The 24285-nt window shown below is 39.1% G+C and overlaps 2 protein-coding genes across 3 annotated transcripts; one reads left to right on the forward strand and one right to left on the reverse strand.

The window, feature by feature from the left end:
* LOC135466201 (conserved oligomeric Golgi complex subunit 2-like) lies at positions 1–21304 on the forward strand. 2 transcript variants are annotated; one of them, XM_064743601.1, is made up of 18 exons: positions 1–156; positions 3567–3728; positions 4507–4572; positions 5178–5258; positions 6230–6333; positions 8410–8515; positions 8860–9039; positions 9331–9455; positions 9858–9975; positions 11109–11248; positions 11491–11558; positions 12422–12588; positions 13127–13315; positions 13506–13581; positions 13799–13944; positions 16444–16580; positions 17178–17349; positions 19076–21304. In XM_064743601.1, exons 1-18 carry the CDS (start codon positions 58–60, stop codon positions 19172–19174), a joined length of 2235 nt encoding a protein of 744 aa, XP_064599671.1. In that variant the 5' UTR covers positions 1–57; the 3' UTR covers positions 19175–21304. The 2 variants fall into 2 exon arrangements, with proteins under 2 accessions (XP_064599671.1, XP_064599672.1); XM_064743602.1 differs by lacking the exon at positions 19076–21304 and having other exon boundaries at positions 16936–17343.
* Positions 20389–22658, reverse strand: LOC135466203 (SAYSvFN domain-containing protein 1-like). Its single transcript, XM_064743603.1, has 2 exons — positions 22479–22658; positions 20389–21792 (listed from the first exon to the last, which is right to left on the reverse strand). Exons 1-2 carry the CDS (start codon positions 22608–22610, stop codon positions 21382–21384), a joined length of 543 nt encoding a protein of 180 aa, XP_064599673.1. The 5' UTR covers positions 22611–22658; the 3' UTR covers positions 20389–21381.
* Between the last annotated feature and the right edge of the window lie 1627 nt (positions 22659–24285).

A 24285-nucleotide genomic window follows, 5' to 3' on the forward strand; every position in this document is an offset into this window, starting at 1 on the left:
ATCAGACGGCGTGCACTGAAGTCGTCTCAGGGATAAGCTTCAGTGTTGTGGAAGGCAATGACAATCATTGTAACAATGGCCTGTGATTCAGGGAACAAAGCTCCTCTCCCGACAGGTCCTGCAAACTTGTGCTTTGACAAGGACGAGTTTATGAAGGTAAAGTGGGAATACGTTTTGACAAAATCCTCTCGAAACTTGACACTTCAGTAGTGCACATATGATATTCCAGCTCGGTTAAGGCTGTTCGCTATGTTGTTACGCTGCTGTCTCCGTTACAGAAGATTCACTCACAGATTACCTTGGTTCTGTAACATAACGATAGTTGTAAAGAATCGGGTTCTTCCTGTGTTTGTCGTTGACCAGCTCCTCAATGTCAGATATAATCATTGTCATGATTGTGAAAAGCTGTTCACTTATTCATTCAACAATCTGCAGCGGTGGCGTAATGAAAAGAGCGTCTGCCTAATAAACCGTAGATCAGGGTCTGGTTTCACGAAGCACTCTTAATGTTAACCATCACGGCAACCAGTACTGTAGGCATTATGTCGTCATGGTAGTCGAGAACCCGTAACATTAAGAGAGTTTCATGAAACTGCATGAGCCCTGGGGCTTATAATAAAATCATAACAACCATGTTAACATTGGTAATCTTTGTACTATGTCACTTGCCATAAGGCATAACAACCATGTTAACATTGGTAATCTTTGTACTATGTCACTTGCCATAAGGCATAACAACCATGTTAACATTGGTAATCTTTGTACTATGTCACTTGCCATAAGGCATAACAACCATGTTAACATTGGTAATCTTTGTACTATCTCACTTGGCATAAGTCATAACAACCATGTTAACATTGGTAATCTTTGTACTATATCACTTGCCATAAGGCATAACAACCATGTTAACATTGGTAATCTTTGTACTATCTCACTTGCCATAAGGCATAACAAACACGTTAACATTGGTAATCTTGGTACTATCTCACTTGGCATAAGTCATAACAAACACGTTAACATTGGTAATCTTGGTACTACCTCACTTGGCATAAGGCATAACAAACACGTTAACATTGGTAATCTTGATACTACCTCACTTGGCATAAGCTAAAACAAACACGTTAACATTGGTAATCTAGGTACCGGTACTACCTTACTTGGCATAAGTCATAGCAAGCATGTTAAAATTGATAATCTTGGTACTATTTCACTTGGCATAAGCCAAAACAAACATGTTAAAATAGGTAATCTTGGTACTATCTCACTTGGCATAAGTCATAACAAGCATGTTAACATTGGTAATCTTGGTACTATCTCACTTAGCATAAGCCAAAACAAACACGTTAACATTGGTAATCTTGGTACTATCTCACTTGGCATAAGCCAAACAACCATGTTAACATTGGTAATCTTGGTACTATCTCACTTGGCATAAGTCATAACAAACATGTTAACATTGGTAATCTTGGTACTATCTCACTTAGCATAAGCCAAAACAAACATGTTAACATTGGTAATCTTGGTACTATGTCACTTGGCATAAGTCAAAACAAACATGTTAAAATTGATAATCTTGGTACTACCTCACTTGGCATAAGTAATAACAAACACATTAACATTGGTAATCTTGGTACTATCTCACTTGGCATAAGCTAAAACAAACATGTTAACATTGGTAATCTTGGTACTACCTTACTTGGCATAAGTCATAACAAACATGTTAACATTGGTAATCTTGGTACTATCTCACTTAGCATAAGCCAAAACAAACATGTTAACATTGGTAATCTTGGTACTATGTCACTTGGCATAAGTCAAAACAAACATGTTAAAATTGATAATCTTGGTACTACCTCACTTGGCATAAGTAATAACAAACACATTAACATTGGTAATCTTGGTACTATCTCACTTGGCATAAGCTAAAACAAACATGTTAACATTGGTAATCTTGGTACTATCTCACTTAGCATAAGCCAAAACAAACATGTTAACATTGGTAATCTTGGTACTATCTCACTTGGCATAAGTCAAAACAAACATGTTAAAATTGATAATCTTGGTACTATCTCACTTGGCATAAGTCATAACAAACATGTTAACATTGGTAATCTTGGTACTATCTCACTTGGCATAAGTCATAACAAGCATGTTAACATTGGTAATCTTGGTACTATCTCACTTAGCATAAGCCAAAACAAACATGTTAACATTGGTAATCTTGGTACTATCTCACTTGGCATAAGCCAAACAACCATGTTAACATTGGTAATCTTGGTACTATCTCACTTGGCATAAGTCATAACAAACATGTTAACATTGGTAATCTTGGTACTATCTCACTTAGCATAAGCCAAAACAAACATGTTAACATTGGTAATCTTGGTACTATGTCACTTGGCATAAGTCAAAACAAACATGTTAAAATTGATAATCTTGGTACTACCTCACTTGGCATAAGTAATAACAAACACATTAACATTGGTAATCTTGGTACTATCTCACTTGGCATAAGCTAAAACAAACATGTTAACATTGGTAATCTTGGTACTACCTTACTTGGCATAAGTCATAACAAACACGTTAACATTGGTAATCTTGGTACTATCTCACTTGGCATAAGTCAAAACAAACATGTTAACATTGGTAATCTTGGTACTATCTCACTTGTCATAAGCTAAAACAAACATGTTAACATTGGTAATTTTGGTACAATCTCGCTTGGCATAAGCTAAAACAAACATGTTAACATTGGTAATCTTGGTACTATCTCACTTGGCATAAGCTATAACAAACATGTTAACATTGGTAATCTTGGTACTACCTTACTTGGCATAAGTCATAACAAGCATGTTAAAAATGGTAATCTTGGTACTATCTCACTTGGCATAAGCCAAAACAAACATGTTAACATTGGTAATTTTGGTACTCTCTCACTTGGAATAAGCTAAAACAAACATGTTAACATTGGTAATCTTGGTACTACCTCACTTGGCATAAGTCATAACAAACACGTTAACATTGGTAATCTTGGTACTATTTCACTTGGCATAAGCCAAACAACCATGTTAACATTGGTAATCTTGGTACTACCTCTCTTGTCATACAGCATGAGAGGAATAGACCAAATGCTAGTTGGCCTGGTGTCAGTGTATTAATTTGACTTGGTCTTGGGCATGTTTAGTGAGACAGCACTACCAGTATGTGTATTGGGTCTAGTCGGCTTCAAGGAGACACAGTGATATGACCAAAATAATGTTGATAATATGTTGAGCCGCATAAGAAACACAAATCTCCGAGTGATCACTTGACAACATCGGTTTTTCTGCATTTACTATCCTTTCTTTTTCAAGAGTACATACCACACTGGGCGACCATGCTAAGAGTAAGGTTTGGAAGGGGCCAGCAGTCTATCTGTCTGTCTGCCTGAAAACTTAAACATTTCTGGCTTTACGTACATGCCAAGCCAAACAGTTTGAGATAACATAATAGAATAACATTTTCACAAAGTTTAAGACTGTACATGTTTAAAGTTTAAAGTTGTAATGCTTTGTCTCATATTTCAGGATAGTTTCAATGTTGACCAGTTTGTGATTGACTGTAGGAAGAGAGTTCCCCTGGAGAAGCTGAGAGATGACTTAAATGTTTATCTCAAGATTCTGAGGACAGCCATGATTGAACTCATTAACAAGGACTATGCTGACTTTGTCAACTTGTCCACCAATCTGGTAGGTTCAAATGAATGATGGAAGTTGACATCACTTTGTCAATATTGCAGCCATATTGTGGCAAGAGTCTGTTAAAATAATTCTCTGTGTTTCCATTCTTTAAATAAAATTGAGCAACACACAGCAGAATACCGCTTCGGTGGCCTAATGGTTAGAGCGTCCAGCTCGAAGTTGGGAGACTTGGAAAATGGGATTGTTTGGTACAGTGTCAGTATAATGTGATTGGATGGGTCATGTCTGGTGTCTTCGGCATGAGACTTGAGTGCCTACAGCACACTGACAGCATGGACTTGCCCTGCCACAAGAAGACACAGTACACACACACCTAATGGTATACAGTGTGTGTACAGACACTGTGTATGGAGATTACTCTTCATCATATTGTGGATGAAAACTGGCTAATTACGCTGTACAACCCCAAGCATGCATGCCTACATAGCAGGATACTGATAAGTGTTCTGGATGCACATAATCATAATGAATAAAACAGTATTGTAATGTGCAGCTAACCTAAGTAAGTACATGTATGTATGAAGTTTCTTACATCTGTAGTAAATATTATTGTAAGAGTTATAAGATTCTGGAATATTTATATATATATATATATATATATATATATATATATAAAGTCTAGAGGTGTGACTGCTCTATAAAGAAAGCCTGATCCAGTCATAGTTTAGCTGTGTGAAGGTACATGTACCGTCTGCTGGTGTAACATACCTGTTCATCAGTGGCTCAGTTACATGTTGGGTAAGTGACATCTTCTGGTGAATTACAGGTGGGGATGGACAAAGCTATCAACAGCTTAAGTGTACCACTCGGGCAGCTAAAGGAAGAAGTACTGGTAATATGTAGATAAAAATATATTTTTACATCAGTTCTTTGAATGCTAATGAGATTGTAACATCACCTTCAGCAGAAAGGAATGAGTGGAAGTCAAACATTTTTTTCTCCTGTGACTCATTTTCTATTTCTTTATGTGCAGTTCATTTGAGAGGAGTTAGATTCATTTGCATATCTGTTTCAATTCAGAAATGTTAGTAATCCAGTGAACAATAAATATTAAAGTATGTAAATTCTTGATACAATATAAGCTAGCTGTTAACACTTGTTCGTGTAGCACCCAGGCCAAGCTGGCTCTTCCCAGGTCATGATTTAGCTCTGTGTCACGAAGTCTATCAGGCAGCTGGGGCTTGCTGGTTGATTCATGTGTAGACTTATTCTAAAGACACTGTAAAAGACCAGTGTGATAAATATGTCATTTTATGATAATGTTTCTCTGTAATCTTCTCCCATTTTGAAATAAATGAATTCACATTTGGAGATATTAGAACAGGTATACTAGTCTCGCTGTTTTTGATTGATGTGTTGTTGATTGATGTGTTGTTGATTGATGTGTTGTTGATTGATGTGTTGTTGATTGATGTGTTGTTGATTGATGTGTTGCAGACGGTGAGATCAGCCATGGACTCTGCCATATCAGCTGTGGAGGAGAAAATCAAATACCGACAACATATCAAAGAGAAGAAAGTGAGTTACCAGAGGTCTGGTCTCTCCTGTGATGCACTTACATGTGCAGTTTGACATTTCCTTCCAACATGAAGACTGAGAAAAGTTTACTACCTCTTAATCAGTGGCATGATAGGTTTGAAACCAGCCCCTGCTATTTTGACTGTGAGGTCAGGAAGTTTGCTTGTTGCCAGCTGAGGGTCAGTGATTTATCCTGGACTTTGTGCAGTTTCCTCCACCCATAAACTTAATGAGGTCATTTTAGAGACAGAGCCCATTTAAGTGCTGTCATTTTAGCGAGAGCCCATTAAACTGCTGTCATATTAGTGTGAGAGCACATTAAAGTGCTGTCATTTTAGCAAGAGAGCCCATTAAAGTGATGTCATATTAGTGTGAGAGCACATTAAAGTGCTGTCATTTTAGCAAGAGAGCCCATTAAAGTGATGTCATATTAGTGAGAGAGCACATTAAAGTGCTGTCATATTAGTGAGAGAGCACATTGAAGAAAAAAGGTATGATGGGAAAGGACTAGTTCAATCTATCTAGTGCAATTGTAAATGACGTAAAATTTCGCCAGTGACTGAATTGTACATGTTGCCTGATTCTGACAGTTCTGTTGATATAAAAAAGGTGTCTTCTGGCTTCTTTTGAAGGCACGATGATATCCTGCTGAAAAAATGTAGGGGTCCGCACTGAAAGTAATATGTTATAAAATTTTTTGTCGTATAAAAATACAATTTTTCGGTTCAAAATTTTTGGTCATTTACTGTATGTGCTGCAGTATTATATTGATGGTGTTTTTATACTAGTACCTGTATGCAGACCAGAGGCACAGTGTTTATGTGGGGCACAGTGTTCATGTGAGGCACGGTGTTCATGTGAGGCACAGTGTTCATGTGAGGCACAACGTTCATGTGAGGCACAGCGTTCATGTGAGGCACAGCGTTCATGTAAAATGAGATTATGTGAGAATAATGCTCTGTCCTCAACAGTCATGTTTGCAGAGACTTGTGAATATCACCCAGTCTGTGGAGAAGATTGAGCGGCTCCTGAAGATCCAGCATACAGAAGATGGAGAAGACAGTCCGGGAAGGAGGTCAGGCTTGATTTATAAACAAAGGAAATCTCCTTAATTTCCATGTTATTAATGAAACAAAGTGGAATCTGTAACTGAGGCCAAGGGAATCTCATATAAAGAAAGAGAGGCAATTGGCATCAAATGCGTTAGTTTTCATTTTTTGAAAATGTCGTTTCAAAATGTTACAGTTTCTTATTTCTAGAGTTCGTGCCTGCACTTGATTGGCTCCTCTGTGGATGGGCTTTATTATAGTAGGTACACATACAGGAATGAGTCTGTGGATGGGCTTTATTATAGTAGATACACATACAGGAATGAGGCTGTGGATGGGCTTTATTATAGTAGGTACACATACAGGAATGAGTCTGTGGATGGGCTTTATTATAGTAGGTACACCTACAGGAATGAGTCTGTGGATGGGCTTTATTATAGTAGGTACACATACAGGAATGAGTCTGTGGATGGGCTTTATTATAGTAGGTACACATACAGGAATGAGTGTGGATTGGCTTTATTATAGTAGGTACACATACAGGAATGAGTCTGTGGATGGGCTTTATTATAGTAGGTACACATACAGGAATGAATCTGTGAATGGGCTTTATTATAGTAGATACACATACAAGAATGAGTCTTTGGATGGGCTTTATTATAGTAGGTACACACACAGGAATGAGTCTGTGGATGGGTTTTATTATAATAGGTACACATACAGAGATGAGTGTGGATGGGCTTTATTGTAGGAGGTACACATACAAGAATGAGTCTGTGGATGGGCTGTATTATAGTAGGTACACATACAGGAATGAGTGTGGATTGGCTTTATTGTAGTAGGTACACATACAGGAATGAGTCTGTGGATGGGTTTTATTATAATAGGTACACATACAGAGATGAGTCTGTGGATGGGCTTTATTGTAGGAGGTACACATACAAGAATGAGTCTTTGGATGGGCTTTATTATAGTAGGTACACATACAAGAATGAGTCTGGATTGGCTTTATTATAGTAGGTACACATACGACAATGAGTCTGGACTGGCTTTATTATAGTAGGTACACATACAAGAATGAGTCTGGATGGGCTTTATTATAGTAGGTACACATACAACAATGAGTCTGGATTGGCTTTATTATAGTAGATATACATACAAGAATGAGTCTGGATGGGCTTTATTATGATAGGTACACATACAGGAATGAGTCTGGATTGGCTTTATTGTGATAGGTACACATACAACAATGAGTCTGGATTGGCTTTATTATAGTAGATACACATACAGGAATGAGTCTTTAGATGGGCTTTATTATAGTAGGTACACATACAACAATGAGTGTGGATGGGCTTTATTATAGTAGGTACACATACGACAATGAGTCTGGACTGGCTTTATTATAGTAGGTACACATACAAGAATGAGTCTGGATGGGCTTTATTATAGTAGGTACACATACAACAATGAGTCTGGATTGGCTTTATTATAGTAGGTACACATACAACAATGAGTCTGGATTGGCTTTATTATAGTAGGTACACATACAACAATGAGTCTGGATTGGCTTTATTATAGTAGGTACACATACAGGAATGAGTCTGGATTGGCTTTATTATAGTAGGTACACATACAAGAATGAGTCTGTGGATGGGCTTTATTATAGTAGGTACACATACAGGAATGAGTCTGTGGATGGGCTTTATTATAGTAGGTACACATACAGGAATGAGTCTGGATTGGCTTTATTTTAGTCCCATGGTATCATGCTGAGTCTTTTGACAGCACTCGTGTGTAAAGTGGCCCTCTTGACACAGCTAAGAGGCCTGTGACCCATTAAGCTGTGGCAGAATTCACTTCCTGCTAGCAAGTAAATCTATGGGTTTGATTTGATTTGATTTGATTTGATTGGTGTTTTTACGCCGTACTCAAGAATATTTCACTTACACGGTACACGGCATTATGGTGGGAGGAAACCGGGCAAAGCCAGGAAGAAACCCATGACCATCCACAGGTAGCTGACCTAAGTCTATTGGTCCTGCTGCTCTAAAGTCACCAAAAAGATACTTTGTGGTGATTACTCTATGTGTCTTACTTTTCAGTCACTTGAGTGGTCAACTGATTGAACGTGTTGCCACAGAATTCAATAAACTGCAGTTTTATGTCACAAAGAGTAGAGGACTCCCACTGGTGGAAAAAATTAAACCTGTGAGTGAACTTCAATTGTCTCAGGTGTTAAGTTATAAATTTGATTAGTTTAGTAATTTTTGTACAACTCAGTTAACTTAAGAAACAGCATGAAAACAGTTTTTTACATATGGATAATGTAAACTTTGAAGGACAAAATACAGGTGTCTTGGTGAAGGTATGCTTTATGAAGTACAGACATGCAGACAGTTAAAGCAGTGGTATTTTTGTAACTTGAACATGTGTGATGGACAGAGTCATTAAATATAAACAGGCATTTCATTGTCACCTTACCTGTACAATTCTGTAATAATCCATGTAGGTAATGGGTCCTATATCAGCTGATATTGTATAATTGTTCTCAGAGAATTGCCAACATAACGACCACATTACAGTACAGTTTGGAGGATTCATTCCTGGATGGGCTTGAGACCGGGAATGTGGAGATACTGAGACAATGCCTGAGGACATATGCACTGATTGACAAGATTAAAGATGCAGAGAATCTGTTCAGGCACAATGTTGTCAAACCATACATGGAGGAGGTGGGTAAACATTAAAGAGTTACATGTACTTCAGTGTCATAACCACTCTGTCTTAAAAGCAAAGTCAAACGATACAAATTGAGATAGTATGAAGTGCTGTCCTAAATGACAAAAATGACATTGTTTTAAAGTCATAATTGTAAGCCCCAGAAAATATTATGATAACAGAAGGTGTCTGTCATTTGCATGTTTGCGTGGCGTAATGTGTGCAGGGCCTGAGTTGGGTGTACAGGAGGGTGCTGGAGTTGTTGTAGTTAGTCATCATTGTTGTTACCTGTTGTTTGTTATCAGGTGATCACAGAGCAGTTTCTGCGTGTCAATGACCAGGGCCTCAAAGGTGTATACGGGAAGGTGCTGGAGTTTGTCCCTAAACATTGCAGTTTGCTGAGAGAGGTGACATCTGGCAGTTCACACGGGTGGGTTTTGATATACGTTAGTATCATCAAATGTGCAGACCCCTTGCAGGGTGCTTATGGAATGGTCTCTCGTGTGTATCATGAAAAAATGGGAAAATATGGTGACATCACATTACTTCGTTATTGCACAATTTTAAGTCTTTGCAGCTCAGTTTGTATAGATGATGAGGTAAGACATGATACTATTTCAAGTTTGAAATATGATTTCAGATGATTTTGTTTGTTTTTGAAAATTGCCTTTTGTGTTATTGTGTGAATGATAGAGGCTGGAAAATAACACTTTTGCAGTAAAGCTTTTAATCAGATTTTTATGATTCATCAAATTTGTAAACAGTATAATTCACAAAAACATCTTAATATCTTAATGAAGATAAATGAATTGTCTAGTGGTGTTATGTACAGGGAGGTGGTGAGAGGCTATGATTTCCTGGTCAGTGCTGTGTGGCCAGAAGTGGTCAGCGGGCTGGAGGCCAGAACTGCCTCTATATTTGCTCCGGGGAACCCTAACACCTTTCATGAGGTAAGCAGTAGCATAACTGACAGAAATAAGTGAAAAGATCAGCTGCTCTAATTTCTCAACCTTTTCACATGAAAGGGCAACTTTCATGGCAATATACGCAGAAGCATGATTTGATTTTGGAGACAAAACTAAACTGTTGGATTGGCCAGCTCAAGAGCTTCACAGAAAATACACTTTAATCAATCTACTTGGAATAATGCCTTCAGAATATGCTTGAATAAACACCTTGCAAACATGTGAAAAGGTTGAAGAATTACAGTGTGTAATAACAGTGATGAGGCACGGGATAACATTTAAGAGGAGTAAGTGAGTGCTTGGGGTTTAACATTGTACTTAACAATTTTTCAGTCATATGAAGATGAAGGAGAGACGACTGAGATGACGTACCGAAGGCAGTAAGCCGCCCTGCCCAAGCCATTATACTGATACGGGTCAACCAGTCGTTGCACTATCCGCTTAATGCTGAATGCCAAGCGAGGAAGTTAGAACTTCCTCTTTTTTTAAGGCCTTAGATGTGACCCGACATAACCCTTTACCCTGGGTCTACCACTCCCAACATTTAAAAGGAAGACAAAACTTTACTGTACTGGGCAGTCCATTATCTTAATTATTTCACTTCAGCAATGCTAAGCGTGTAGTTGATGCTTTGGACCAGTATGATTTCCACTGATAAACAAAAAATATTCCAAGGCTGCATGTGTAGATTTTCTTCTTCATTAACAGTGTCTTTGAGTTATGGTGATTTTGATTTACTGTACCATTACTGTGGTACAACATGTACACGTAAATATAAAGATTGATAAGGTATGTTTTGGTATATTTTGGCGGTACGGGTCGGTGGACATTTCATTGCTAGTCACACGCTTAGCATTGCTAAAGTGAAATAATTAAGATAATGGACTACCCAGTACAGTAAAGTTTTGTCTTCCTTTTAAATGTTGGGAGTGGTAGACCCAGGGTAAAGGGTTATGTCGGGTCACATCTAAGGCCTTAAAAAAAGGGGAAGTTCTAACTTCCTCGCTTGGCATTCAGCATTAAGCGGATAGTGCAACGACTGGTTGACCCGTGGTGATTATGGCATTTTCTAAACTTAACTGTCTTGTCTGTTGATTCTTGGTGTTGTTTTCTCACAGAAATATACAATAAGCATGTGGTTTGTGGATCAGTTTGAAAACCTTTGTGGATCTCAGGCCAGTGTGAAGCGGCTGAGGGAACACCCAAGTTACAGCACCTACATGTCCAAGTGGAGCCTGCCAGTCTACTTCCAGATCAGGTCAGTCTACAGTTCCTCAGTGTTTTGTTGAAGCAGCAGTTTTTTGATATTCAGATTCATCTTAGGAAGAAGTTTGCATTGTGCCTTTTGAAGTCTCAAAGCCATATCTTATTTCATTGACACCACCTCCGTGGTTTGATGTTTTCTATAAAACATAATATCCCCATACACTGAATCATTTTGTGCTTTGATGAAATATCTGGGTATTTTTTATGTTTTACCGCTGTGTCTTTTATTTGCAGGTTTCAGGAAATTGCTGGTAGCTTTGAATCTGCCCTGTTTACAGCTTTTAACAACTCCAGTAAGGCAGGTATGGTGGACACTGTTCTGAGGCAGATGTGTTGGTTCAGGAGAGCCTGCAACACTATCACCTTTGTATATATTTATTTGATTTGTTTGTTTTACACTGTACTCAAGAATATATTTCACTTATACGTTGGCAGCCAGCATTAGGGAGGGAGGAAACTGGGCACAGCCCAGGGGAAAACGACAACCATTCGCAGGTTTCTTACACACCTTCCAACATATGGCCGAAGAGGAGGCCAACATGACCTTTGTATATCAACAATTGTTTTAAAATGTACATGGGTCCAGTAAAGATGGAAAGAGGTACATGTTATTGTATGGAAGCTAACTACCACTACATTGATCTCCCATTACCTTACATTTAGTACTTTGTGTTCAACAGACAGTCATAAGACAGAACTGTTCAAAATATTAGGCCTGTAATACCACAGCAACATGCTGTGCTTCAGTGGAGTGGCATCTAGAAATTCTGATGGCTCACTCTGCCCAGATGATTTCCTGACTAGTCCACAGGGTCATAGGTCAAAAGCAAGAAGCCAGTCAGAAACCTCTGACATTTTGCCCTTTCACCACTAGGTTCTCTGCTAGACGCCATGTAGTGTGAATTGTTAGGAGCTTGGCAGGTCTATCGCCAAGCAACATTTGAATCCCAGTTATGCTGTATAGGTATGGATTTATGGTAACATCACCTCTGCCAAGGAGAATGATTATTTCATCATGCCAATTGGTTTTAATGAAACTTTGTGCATAGAGCAAGTAAGAACTGAATAGATTGGGTCAGGTGTAGATGTAGAAATGTATGCTGTTTCCTGTGGTTGCAACCTTCACTTAAAGTTTCAGCTGATGTTTAGTTGACATCTGTTTCAGGTAGCAGTGAGTTTTTGCTGAATGCCAGCGAGGCACTGTGGGTATGTTTGGGGAAGTGTTGGCAGGAGCACATATATCTGCAACCGTTGTGTCATCGCTTCTGGAAGCTTACACTACAGCTCCTGTCTCGCTACACTATCTGGTTGGACGATGCTTATAAGGCTGAGGTAATGGTCAGATTGTGTGGTATGTCTGTGTTTGTGCGTGTATGTCCTGATAAACCAGCTGTGCAGCTTTTGTTCTTACAAGAATGAAATTCTGATTCTGTTGCTGTTAGTAAGGACTACCAACAACAATATATCAATATGTTCTCTTATTCACTCACTAAAATGACATTTTATGGATTAGGCAGCTGTAAATTTAGTACTTGCATGTAATATCCTTGATGAAGTTTTATTAATTGTGCAGCTATTGCTTTTGATTTTATGGCTTTTAACACTATTGCATACATAATTTAGCCCGAATTTATCCTGAGGCCTAGCAGGCCATCTAGTGTTTCTGTATCTTAGCATGGATACCCTGACAGCCCTTTGAAATGAAACCCAAGGTGGGCGTGGCACTAATGGATAGCTAATTAACGCACAACAATGATAGAGTAAATATGTTGGAAATAATGCACATTTTGTTTATTTTGAATGTGTCAGCTTAGAAAGCTGCCCAAAATAAGGTAAAATTAAGTAAAATATTACTATTTTCAATGTTTAGGTTTCAAAGTCAGCAGAGAAGTCTGCTCAACCTGCTGTTGAGAAATCAACAACAAATGCGAATGAAAAGCCAAATGGAAATAATTCTGTGACCAGTGCAAACTCATCAGGAGCCGTGCAGGCTTCACCTCCGGTCACCATGGGCCAGATCGTTTCTCTGATAGCTGATGCTGAAAAAATAGCTTCAAAGGTGCGTGGTGTTACAACTGTGAACTGTGTTCTAACTTCTAATTTATTGCTTTCCTGTGAGTATTCTGACTTCTTAAGTCGTATATAGCATATATTGTGTTTAATTTGCCTTTTGGAATAAATTATGGTATGATATTTTTCTACATTATACACAGTTTTTCTTTAGATTTTATGTATTTTATGTATTTCAGATTATGCCGTTGCTGAACACACTGATCAAGCCGAGGATACAGGCGTTAGGCTACACACAGACACAAGCTTTGGAAGGTAAACTCTTATCAAGTTGTCTTTGTGATTTTTTTCTCATGGCATGAAAGGAAGTTGTATCAATATGCAGCTGTGTAATTTTAATGCGATGTACTTATGTTTCTGTTGTTTAAAAAATCTTTTGTTCATGTATGGTATAAAAGGCCTGGCATGTTTAATAATGAAATACATTCATAAACTTCAAACTATTAGTGACTGATGAACTTTTTGGCTCCAGTGTGTTTCAACGAGAATCGCGAGGCTGTTGTTCAGAGGTTACCTCAGTACCGTACATTTATTGTGGAGGATGTGAGCAGTCAGTGCAGTGTGCACCTCAGACAGGTGAACGATATCCCCCGCCTCTACCGCAGAACGAACAGAGAGGTAATCACATGTGTGTCAGCTGAGAATTGAACTGTGTGACATAAGGAAGGTTGACAGATGGATCAGATAAGCAAGGCTTTCTCTAGTGCACCAGCCATTTCTAATTGAGATTAATTTTACTGCTGTGTATTGGTACTTATATGAATAAGCTATATGATTTATTTATTTACTTGATTGGTGTTTTACTCCTGGGCGGAGGATTCCAGGCAGAGCCCATGGGAAACCACAATAACATAAGTTATGTGAGGCACAGGACATGTTTGTATTGGTTTATCTGTGTTCAGCGAAGTTCAGGTGGAGTTTAGCCACCAAGCAAAAGCTTACAGACTTGTACTAGTTGCGATGTTCACATCCAGGATGATTATCTGTGAATATCTCAATTCAGCGTTGCTTTTAGGCCTGTACAGGTATATCTTTATGAATAAAAGATTTTCATTGCTACAAGCAAAGATTAACAAATATGAGCTAGGGCCTGGTTCCAAAAACTGTGCGTAATGTCAAGCTTTTAAATTGCATGGCAGGCAGTATTGTATGTGTTACATTATTATAGAAGTGGGGCCTCTGTGGCTCAGTTGGTTAGCTCGCAAATGAATCCCCATATCCAATAAGCTGCTGTGGAGTTCATTGTTACTGTTACGACAACACATGATTGAGACTCGCATGTATATTGCTCGTGTAAATTTATAGTTATAATCAGTTGAGCCTACAACAGGTGTGTGGAACTGAGTTCTGTACTGGTGTATTCCCATGTGAGTTACCCACTGCGCACTGTACTGGTGTATTCCCATGTGAGTTACCCACTGAGCACTGTACTGGTGTATTCCCATGTGAGTTACCCACTGCGCACTGTACTGGTGTATTCCCATGTGAGTTACCCACTGAGCACTGTACTGGTGTATTCCCATGTGAGTTACCCACTGAGTGCTGTACTGGTGTATTCCCATGTGAGTTACCCACTGAGTGCTGTACTGGTGTATTCCCATGTGAGTTACCCACTGAGTACTTTACTGGTGTATTCCCATGCGAGTTATCCACTGAGCACTGTACTGGTGTATTCCCATGCGAGTTATCCACTGAGTACTTTACTGGTGTATTCCCATGCGAGTTATCCACTGAGCACTGTACTGGTGTATTCCCATGTGAGTTATCCACTGAGTACTGTACTGGTGTATTCCCATGTGAGTTACCCACTGAGTGCTGTACTGGTGTATTCCCATGTGAGTTACCCACTGAGCACTGTACTGGTGTATTCCCATGTGAGTTACCCACTGAGCACTGTACTGGTGTATTCCCATGTGAGTTATCCACTGAGCACTGTACTGGTGTATTCCCATGCGAGTTATCCACTGAGTACTGTACTGGTGTATCCCCATGCGAGTTATCCACTGAGTACTGCACTGGTGTATTCCCATGTGAGTTACCCACTGAGTACTGTACTGGTGTATTCCCATGTGAGTTACCCACTGAGCACTGTACTGGTGTATTCCCATGTGAGTTACCCACTGAGTACTGTACTGGTGTATTCCCATGTGAGTTACCCACTGAGCACTTTACTGGTGTATTCCCATGTGAGTTATCCACTGAGCACTGTACTGGTGTATTCCCATGCGAGTTATCCACTGAGCACTGTACTGGTGTATTCCCATGCGAGTTATCCACTGAGTACTGTACTGGTGTATTCCCATGCGAGTTATCCACTGAGTACTGTACTGGTGTATTCCCATGTGAGTTACCCACTGAGTACTGTACTGGTGTATTCCCATGTGAGTTACCCACTGAGTACTGTACTGGTGTATTCCCATGTGAGTTATCCACTGAGCACTGTACTGGTGTATTCCCATGTGAGTTACCCACTGAGTACTTTACTGGTGTATTCCAATGCAAGGTACCCACTGAGTGCTGTACTGGTGTATTCCCATGTGAGTTACCCACTGAGCACTGTACTGGTGTATTCCCATGTGAGTTACCCACTGAGTACTGTACTGGTGTATTCCCATGTGAGTTACCCACTGAGCACTGTACTGGTGTATTCCCATGTGAGTTATCCACTGAGCACTGTACTGGTGTATTCCCATGCGAGTTATCCACTGAGCACTGTACTGGTGTATTCCCATGCGAGTTATCCACTGAGTACTGTACTGGTGTATTCCCATGCGAGTTATCCACTGAGTACTGTACTGGTGTATTCCCATGTGAGTTACCCACTGAGTACTGTACTGGTGTATTCCCATGTGAGTTACCCACTGAGTACTGTACTGGTGTATTCCCATGTGAGTTATCCACTGAGCACTGTACTGGTGTATTCCCATGTGAGTTACCCACTGAGTACTTTACTGGTGTATTCCAATGCAAGGTACCCACTGAGTACTGTACTGGTGTATTCCCATGTGAGTTACCCACTGATCACTGAGCACTGTACTGGTGTATTCACATGTGAGTTGCCCACTGAGCACTGTAAACGTGTATTCCCATGTGAGTTACCCACCTGTTATTCTCCAGGTGCCCAGTAAACCGTCAGCCTATGTCAGTGGGCTGGCCAAGCCTCTTAGGCGATTCCTGGATGAGCACAGCCCATTGCTGACATCTGACAACCAGAACCAGCTGGCCGCTCAGGTCTTCTCCAGCATCACTCTGCAGTGAGTAACCAGTTAAAACTTGAATTGAGATTTTGGGATTGTATTCCAAAAGATATCCACAAGGTATCAAAAGATATACACAAGGTACCAAAAGATATCCACAAGGTACCAAAAGATATCCACAGCTGATCATGTGGATCTTATTTTATCTCCATGTACATCAAACATGTCAAGTGTGTGGAGTAATGTGTACTAGCGTATGCAAGGTGGGGTGGGGTTTGGGGCTCCAGTAAAATTGTTTTGCGCAGGATGGTCAAATCCTTGTTTGGAAATATTCCTAGAAATGGAAGAAGCACTACATGTGAGTACGTAACACAAATACATGATTGTAAATTTTTGTCTCATGCTTCAACAGGTATTGTTCTGTTACGTCAGATGTTTTAACATCTGTGAAAAAAATGGAGGACAGTTTGAAATGTTTGAGTAATGTGTACTTGCGTATGCAAGGTGGGGTGGGGTTTGGGGGCTCCAGTAAAATTACTTTGCACAGGATGATCAAATCCTTGTTTGGAAATATTCCTAGAAATGGAAGAAGCACTACATGTGAGTACGTAACACAAATACATGATTGTAAATTTTTGTTTCATGCTTCAACAGGTATTGTTCTGTTACGTCAGATGTTTTAACATCTGTGAAAAAAATGGAGGACAGTTTGAAACGTTTGAAGAAAGCCCGTGGTACGGGCCCAACGGCGGGGTCACAAGGGATGTCAGATGACGACAAAATACGACAACAGCTTATCCTGGACATTGACTGTTACGGACAACAGGTTGGTCTCTATATTCTTACAGTACTTCACACACGAAAAGTAACTTATCAGTCTTTTACCTGAGCACTTTGTACAATCAATGGTTTCCTTGGGCACTCTGTATAACCAACAGTTTCCCCAGGCACTCTTTATGACCTCTTTGTATGACCAGCAGTTTTTCCAGACACCCTGCGTGACCAGTCATTTACCCGGGTACTCTGTATGATCAGTCGTTTACCCGGGTACTGTGTATGATCAGTCGTTTACCCGGGTACTCTGCATGACGAGTCGTTTACCCGGGTACTCTGTATGATCAGTCGTTTACCCGGGTACTCTGCATGACCAGTCGTTTACCCGGGTACTCTGTATGACCAGTCGTTTACCCGGGTACTCTGTATGATCAGTCGTTTACCCGGGTACTCTGTATGATCAGTCGTTTACCCGGGTACTCTGTATGACCAGTCGTTTACCTGGGTACTCTGCATGATCAGTCATTTACCCGGGTACTCTGTATGATCAGTCGTTTACCCGGGTACTCTGTATGATCAGTCGTTTACCCGGGTACTCTGTATGACCAGTGGTTTACCCGGGTACTCTGTATGATCAGTCGTTTACCCGGGTACTCTGTATGATCAGTTGTTTACCCGGGTACTCTGTATGATCAGTCGTTTACCTGGGTACTCTGCATGATCAGTCGTTTACCCGGGTACTCTGCATGACCAGTCGTTTACCCGGGTACTCTGCATGACAAGTCGTTTACCCGGGTACTCTGTATGATCAGTCGTTTACCCGGGTACTCTGTATGACCAGTGGTTTACTCGGGTACTCTGTATGATCAGTCGTTTACCCGGGTACTCTGTATGACCAGTCGTTTACCCGGGTACTCTGCATGATGAGTCGTTTACCCGGGTACTCTGTATGATCAGTCGTTTACCCGGGTACTCTGTATGACCAGTCGTTTACCTGGGTACTCTGTATGATCAGTCGTTTACCCGGGTACTCTGTATGATCAGTCGTTTACCCAGGTACTCTGCATGATCAGTCGTTTACCAGGGTACTCTGTAACACCAGTCGTTTACCCGGGTACTCTGCATGACCAGTCGTTTACCCGGGTACTCTGCATGACCAGTCGTTTACCCGGGTACACTGTATGACCAGTCGTTTACCCGGGTACTCTGTATGATAGGTCGTTTACCCGGGTACTCTGCATGACCAGTCGTTTACCCGGGTACTGTGTATGATCAGTGGTTTACCCAGGTATGATCGAATCCAGGACAAAAGCCCCGCAGAGAAAAACCCTGTTGTTGTAATTAACCGACAAAACATATCCGACAGTCTAACAAACATGATGTTAAATATTTGTTGAAGGGAATTCATATAGTGTGACTTTGTTTTTCATCTAAAAATTTGTCTTCAAAGCGTATTCCAGTCTTTTCACTTGGGTTTAACAGCTTTCCTCTGAGAGGTGTTATACATGTGCTTTTCAAAACAATATCGCGAAAAATAATATGTGACTGATGTGTCTAATATTATTATCAAATTTCCATGTAAAGTGTTTTTAATGACAAGAACAAATGTTTAATCTGTGAAATAATAATTTTGAATTATATTTGGCTGAATATGTAGTGCTAATCAGGTTGTGCTGAACTTGACAAGGCTGTACAGGAGGTGTGTCAGTTGTTTAATTCATATTTTGTGGTATGTAAAGCTAAATGAGTCTAATAGAATCAATTTTGTTTTTTCTCAGATGTCCCAGTTTGGTGTACAGAGTGAAAATGTACAAGCTTTCCATCAGTTACTGGAGTTAGCAGAGACAGCCAAGTCATCCATGAACAGCCAGAGTTGATTAAGTCAACTTAACTACATCCTAATACATCCTCAGCATTCCTAAAAGAGTGTGCTGTGATTATCCATCTAAATTAACAGACATTAGTATAAAACAGAAGGTGGCCGGCATGTGATCATTTGGACAAAGCATCCTTATCAGACCAATGAGGTCTGAACAGACCCGAATACATCTACAGTACATGGTGTTCACTGCGTTCTGGCACAGGGTGTCTCATATTTATATCAAAGTAAATGTTAACCCAATTAACTTGTACATTATCATTACTGTAAAAGAAATCTACATCTATAAGTGTGTATTATGAACTCTGAGATATTTTTTCATGCGCTATGTCACATCCAATATAGACTACAAGCAGGGGAAAGAGCACTTAGATTTGTCATCTGATTGTATGATTTAGTCATGATCTGTGAAAATGGAGGCACCAATTCAGTTCATTAACATATTGCCTGAATTTTCAATGAAAAGAGCTTATTATTTTGGGAGTTTTTTTCACAATGCTTATTTTTTTTAGTTTCAGTGGCATTGAGGATGAGCTTTGCTAGTTGATTTGGTGCATTGGAAAGGAGGAAAGATCTGAAAACAACACTCATGAAATTTAACTTTTTTAAAACTGAGACTTTGGTATAGTGGGAGAATGAGAATTTCATAGATAAAATATACCATGTAGAAAGTAATCATGTCAGTTGCAATTCAGGATGACTTATCCCTGCAGCCTTTGCTTATTTAGAATGTGGTTTGAGTTGAAAGTGGGTTATTAATATTACTGAACTCTCATATGTTCTGTGTCATAGTGTTGTTATTAAACATTATATTAGACATATCCATTATGTTTTTATTCATTTGGTTATGGATAAATGTCACAAATTCTATCTCTTCTAGTTCTTGAGAGGTGGGTAAATGTATATGTAGTATACAGAAAAAATTTTGCTGTGTAGATCTCAATATTTTTTTCCTAATTTCAGTTTTGAGGCCTGACAAATTTATGAAAAGGCAGTTTCAGCAGCATGGATAAAGACAAAATAATAACTATTATGTGAAATTATGAAAGGGCATGATTTATATAAGTTTTTATTTTTTTTTTCTCTTTTTTTTGTGTAACATTAGTAATTCGATAATTCCTTTCCTCACTTTCAAATTCAAAAGAAACCATTTGTTACTATTCTTCTTTGCTCACTTGGAAGACAGGATATATAACATAATGATGTCGCATATATTACATTTCACTCCTTTCAGTTTTAATAAAATATTGTTAAAAAAAGAAGAAATATTGTTTAAACAAAAAAAAACAACACAATTACCTATGTCAGAGAGTGTATGTACAATAGGGGGGAAAACCTTTCATGGTGAATTAAAAATGTGTAAGAAAAAAAATGTGATATTATTTCTTTTCTGTTCTTGTGAAAGTTCATCTCCTATGTGTGCAGCACGTGTATGTACAAATACAGAGTGTGTGTATATACAAATCTGATTTGTCTTATTCCCAGGGATGAGACAGACACTGGGATGAAAAACAGGAAACTGTACATCATTCTCAAAATTTTGACATTTTTAGCATTTCTGAATTAAATTCTGAACGTTTTTCTGTATATAATGTTAAAACAAGTGTAAGGCAAGTCCTGTGATCACCATGACCACGTATAACAAACACCTTATGGCTGTTACAGCTGCTTACATCGCTTTAATAAACAATTACGAGTAAAACAACATGTTTCAATTCTGCTACCCTTGTGCATGAATAAGTAGACACTTGATAACTTTTGCCAACACTTACTGGTACCTTTTAACACTTCAACAGGAAACAATGTGGAAGTGTAACTGAATGCATAATACTGTATTTCACCAAAAGTTAAAATGATATTTTTCATGCCAATCCTTACTTTTTTCCTCATAAGAAATAATCAAACTTCACAAAAATATCTTGTGTTGCCCTATAAGGTGGATCAACCAATCAGGATCAAGCAAAATGTGTCACTTGGAAAATTCTAAAAATTATAACAGAGTAATTTAAAGACAAAGATAAAAGCTGCTGGTAAGAAAAAATATCACAGAGAAATTCTTTGTGTAAAAAGTGGATAGAAACCCGTTTCACTGATTTACATTCAATTCTGAGACACCCAAACCATTTGACCAGTGTGGTGAATTGGATAATAAATAAAATAAAACGAAACATATATAGTGTACCAATAACACTATTCTGTGCCCTATCACCTCACAGAGGCAGCTCCATACCGCAGTTCCTTTTCAAACTGCTCTGCAGTAAATGTTCCCTCCAGGCGCTCAAAGTTTGGATTAAACACAGAATATGCACTAAGCTGGGAACGGTCTCTTGACCCAGAATTCATTGTTCTATATATAATGATCAATGATGACACAATGAAAAAAACTGCACCAAATCCGATCTCCACAAACAAGGCCCACAAAATGACCCAAAGAAGGATTTTCAGTATCAGTGATATGGTGTGAAAGAGTTTTTCTCCTTGAGTAAGTGGCATCTGTATCTCTTCTTTCCTATGATGGGTGTGAGCCACACTGATTCTGTCATCTTTCCTTCTGCTATTGTCAATGTTCTGAACTGGGGTCTGGCTATCTTCTGAAGAAGGGTCACCATCTTTCCTCTGAAACAGATCAACAACAAACTTCATCCTGCATGCACATTTAAGTATTAGTTCGAAATGGCAATAATATAACAGGTGATCATTTTAGCCAAAATTAAGAGACCATTAACACAACAGTCAAATATGACTCCTCAATCATTATCCATTTAGAAAACATCTGTTTCAATCAGCACTTACCTGTGTGTACCTATATTTGCATTCTACTGCGTTCGTTTCGTTAGATACGTTTTTGTTCAATTGTGTCAAAGTTTCAGAATTACTGGTAGGACAAACCTAGCCAACACCAGGAAACTTGGAAAATTTACTGCAGGCTGTAAGTGTCGGCGTTAATGAAAAGATATGTTATCAATGCTAAATCATCCTACTGACCCCTGCTGCAAATTCGGAATAGAGAGAAGGGGCCAAATGGTACCGTACAACGAAGTACTCTTTGACCTCTGGCTGAGTTACATTGTAGTAAACAGTGGCGTTGATCCGACCATGAAACTGCTATTGCTGATACACCCGGAACACGTTCATGTATAGTACATGGTACTACCGTTATTAGCCCTAGATATGCGAGCGCCAACCAAATATAAAAAAGCGAAGTGATGATCATCCAAAGGTAACCCCGGAGATCGAACATTCAATGACCGTGTGCCTCTAAAACGTCAGCAGTCTCAGTTGGAGACTTATACTAAATTTACCTGTACACAGTTAGTGGGTCTGTTCCGGAAGCCAATGTTCTCTAAAAAGCGAGTCCTCCAATTTGTATCTTCTGTGTATTTCTGGTGTTCTTTTGACTTTCTCGCTCTGTACTCAGCAAGTTTCTGTTCCATTTCTGTTTACGTGTCCATACCTTTCCTCGCCTCCATTTCTGAAGAGGTTAATGTGTTTGATACTGATCATTATCTCCCTTAGTTCAGCCCAATTGTTCCGAATGTTAAACGACTTTAAAGACTGCTCAAGTATTAAAATAGGCGAACAGCTGTCGACGACAGTTTGGTGACGGTTACATTTCAAAAATAACGAATTAAAATTGGATATTACTAGGTCTACATGCTCAACAGATAACAGTGCGGTAAATTAAACTGTATACTAGTATTCTAGCCTCCAACAAACTGTGTGTGTGTTGGGGTTTAACGGCGTACTTCACAATTGTAATCTTTGAAAGAGGTGAGTAACCTAACTGTATCTCGTGTCCTCTTGTCAAGCGTCTGCAGGTACGTTTTCTAAGCTTTATATGCGTCTGTCGTCTTTGAACAGCATGCATGGGTTATATTAATTATGCCTATTCTATCCAAGTCCCATCTTTCAATATACTGTCATTGCATGTTTATAAAACCATTAGGACCTACAAATTAACCCCCCCCACCACCACCACCCCCACCACACACACACTACCTTCAAAAAGTATTAGAAGCGCACGATTCAGTCCTAAATACCGCCGCCCCAGCAGAGCGTCACATTCAGATACCTCTGAAGTACTAATGTGTAAATGTATAGCCTACACATGCAATGCATGATGTCTGTGCAATATTTACTGTTATACAATACAAAAGAAAACAGCACAAAGAGTAAATCCAGAGCAACGACGACAGTGAGATATTTCGCCAGTGGTTACATTGTAAACTGTGAAACCCATCTTCTGTAACTGCCCATTTAAATCAGTTATATTTCAACTGTTCGTGTCAATGCTTAAAAAAGTATCAACTTCCATGTAATAATAATACAGTGATGATAAGTGCAATTTATTAGACGTCACTGGCCTAATATTACTCAAAGTGCTGTGTTGTCATCGCATTTGATGAAAATTTACATGTAAACAAAGGCATTTCATTCGTCGTTTTGCCAACAGCACTCTTTTCATGTTTCATGTACTTGTCATATTCAGATATACTGATTTTCAAATCATAATAAAGTCAAGACCCTAACTGTTCTGCCTGTATTGACTCAAATTCAATGCAAAATTATTGAAATGAATTAACAGTTATTAAAATTTAATTTTAAGCCTCTGATCTGTGGCTCTGGTATAGTGTTTGGCTGAATTGTTCGGATATTTTTCTGGGCATATTTAACCATATTTTGTGCTGGTGTGTTCACGTTTTGTTTGAATGAGTTTTGATTTTGACATTTTCATGACGTGTTGAATTCAAGCGTACATGATGTACAGGTATTTACTAGTATTGGGACAATGACATGATTGCGAAGATTATGCATTCCTCGAAAGTATTCATATTCTTTTGACATATCATAAGACAAACGCTCAGACATAGAACTAGACCTGTTCAAAAACCAATTAAAGAGATGGATCCATGTATGGACGTATATAGTAAATGGACACAGCCTACTGTGTTCGTGATAAGGTGTGAACAGCGCACTGAAACAGGGCACAAAAGTACAGCCGACTTGCCCTGCACGCAGTGTTGTATGGTGCTGCACATCGTGTATACATAAGGTATATACATGTACATATGACTGTGTCTTACAAATACACAAAACACGAGGTCAGGC

This window comes from Liolophura sinensis, chromosome 6 (genome assembly GCF_032854445.1).
Source record: "Liolophura sinensis isolate JHLJ2023 chromosome 6, CUHK_Ljap_v2, whole genome shotgun sequence".
Taxonomy (NCBI): Eukaryota; Metazoa; Mollusca; class Polyplacophora; order Chitonida; family Chitonidae; genus Liolophura; species Liolophura sinensis.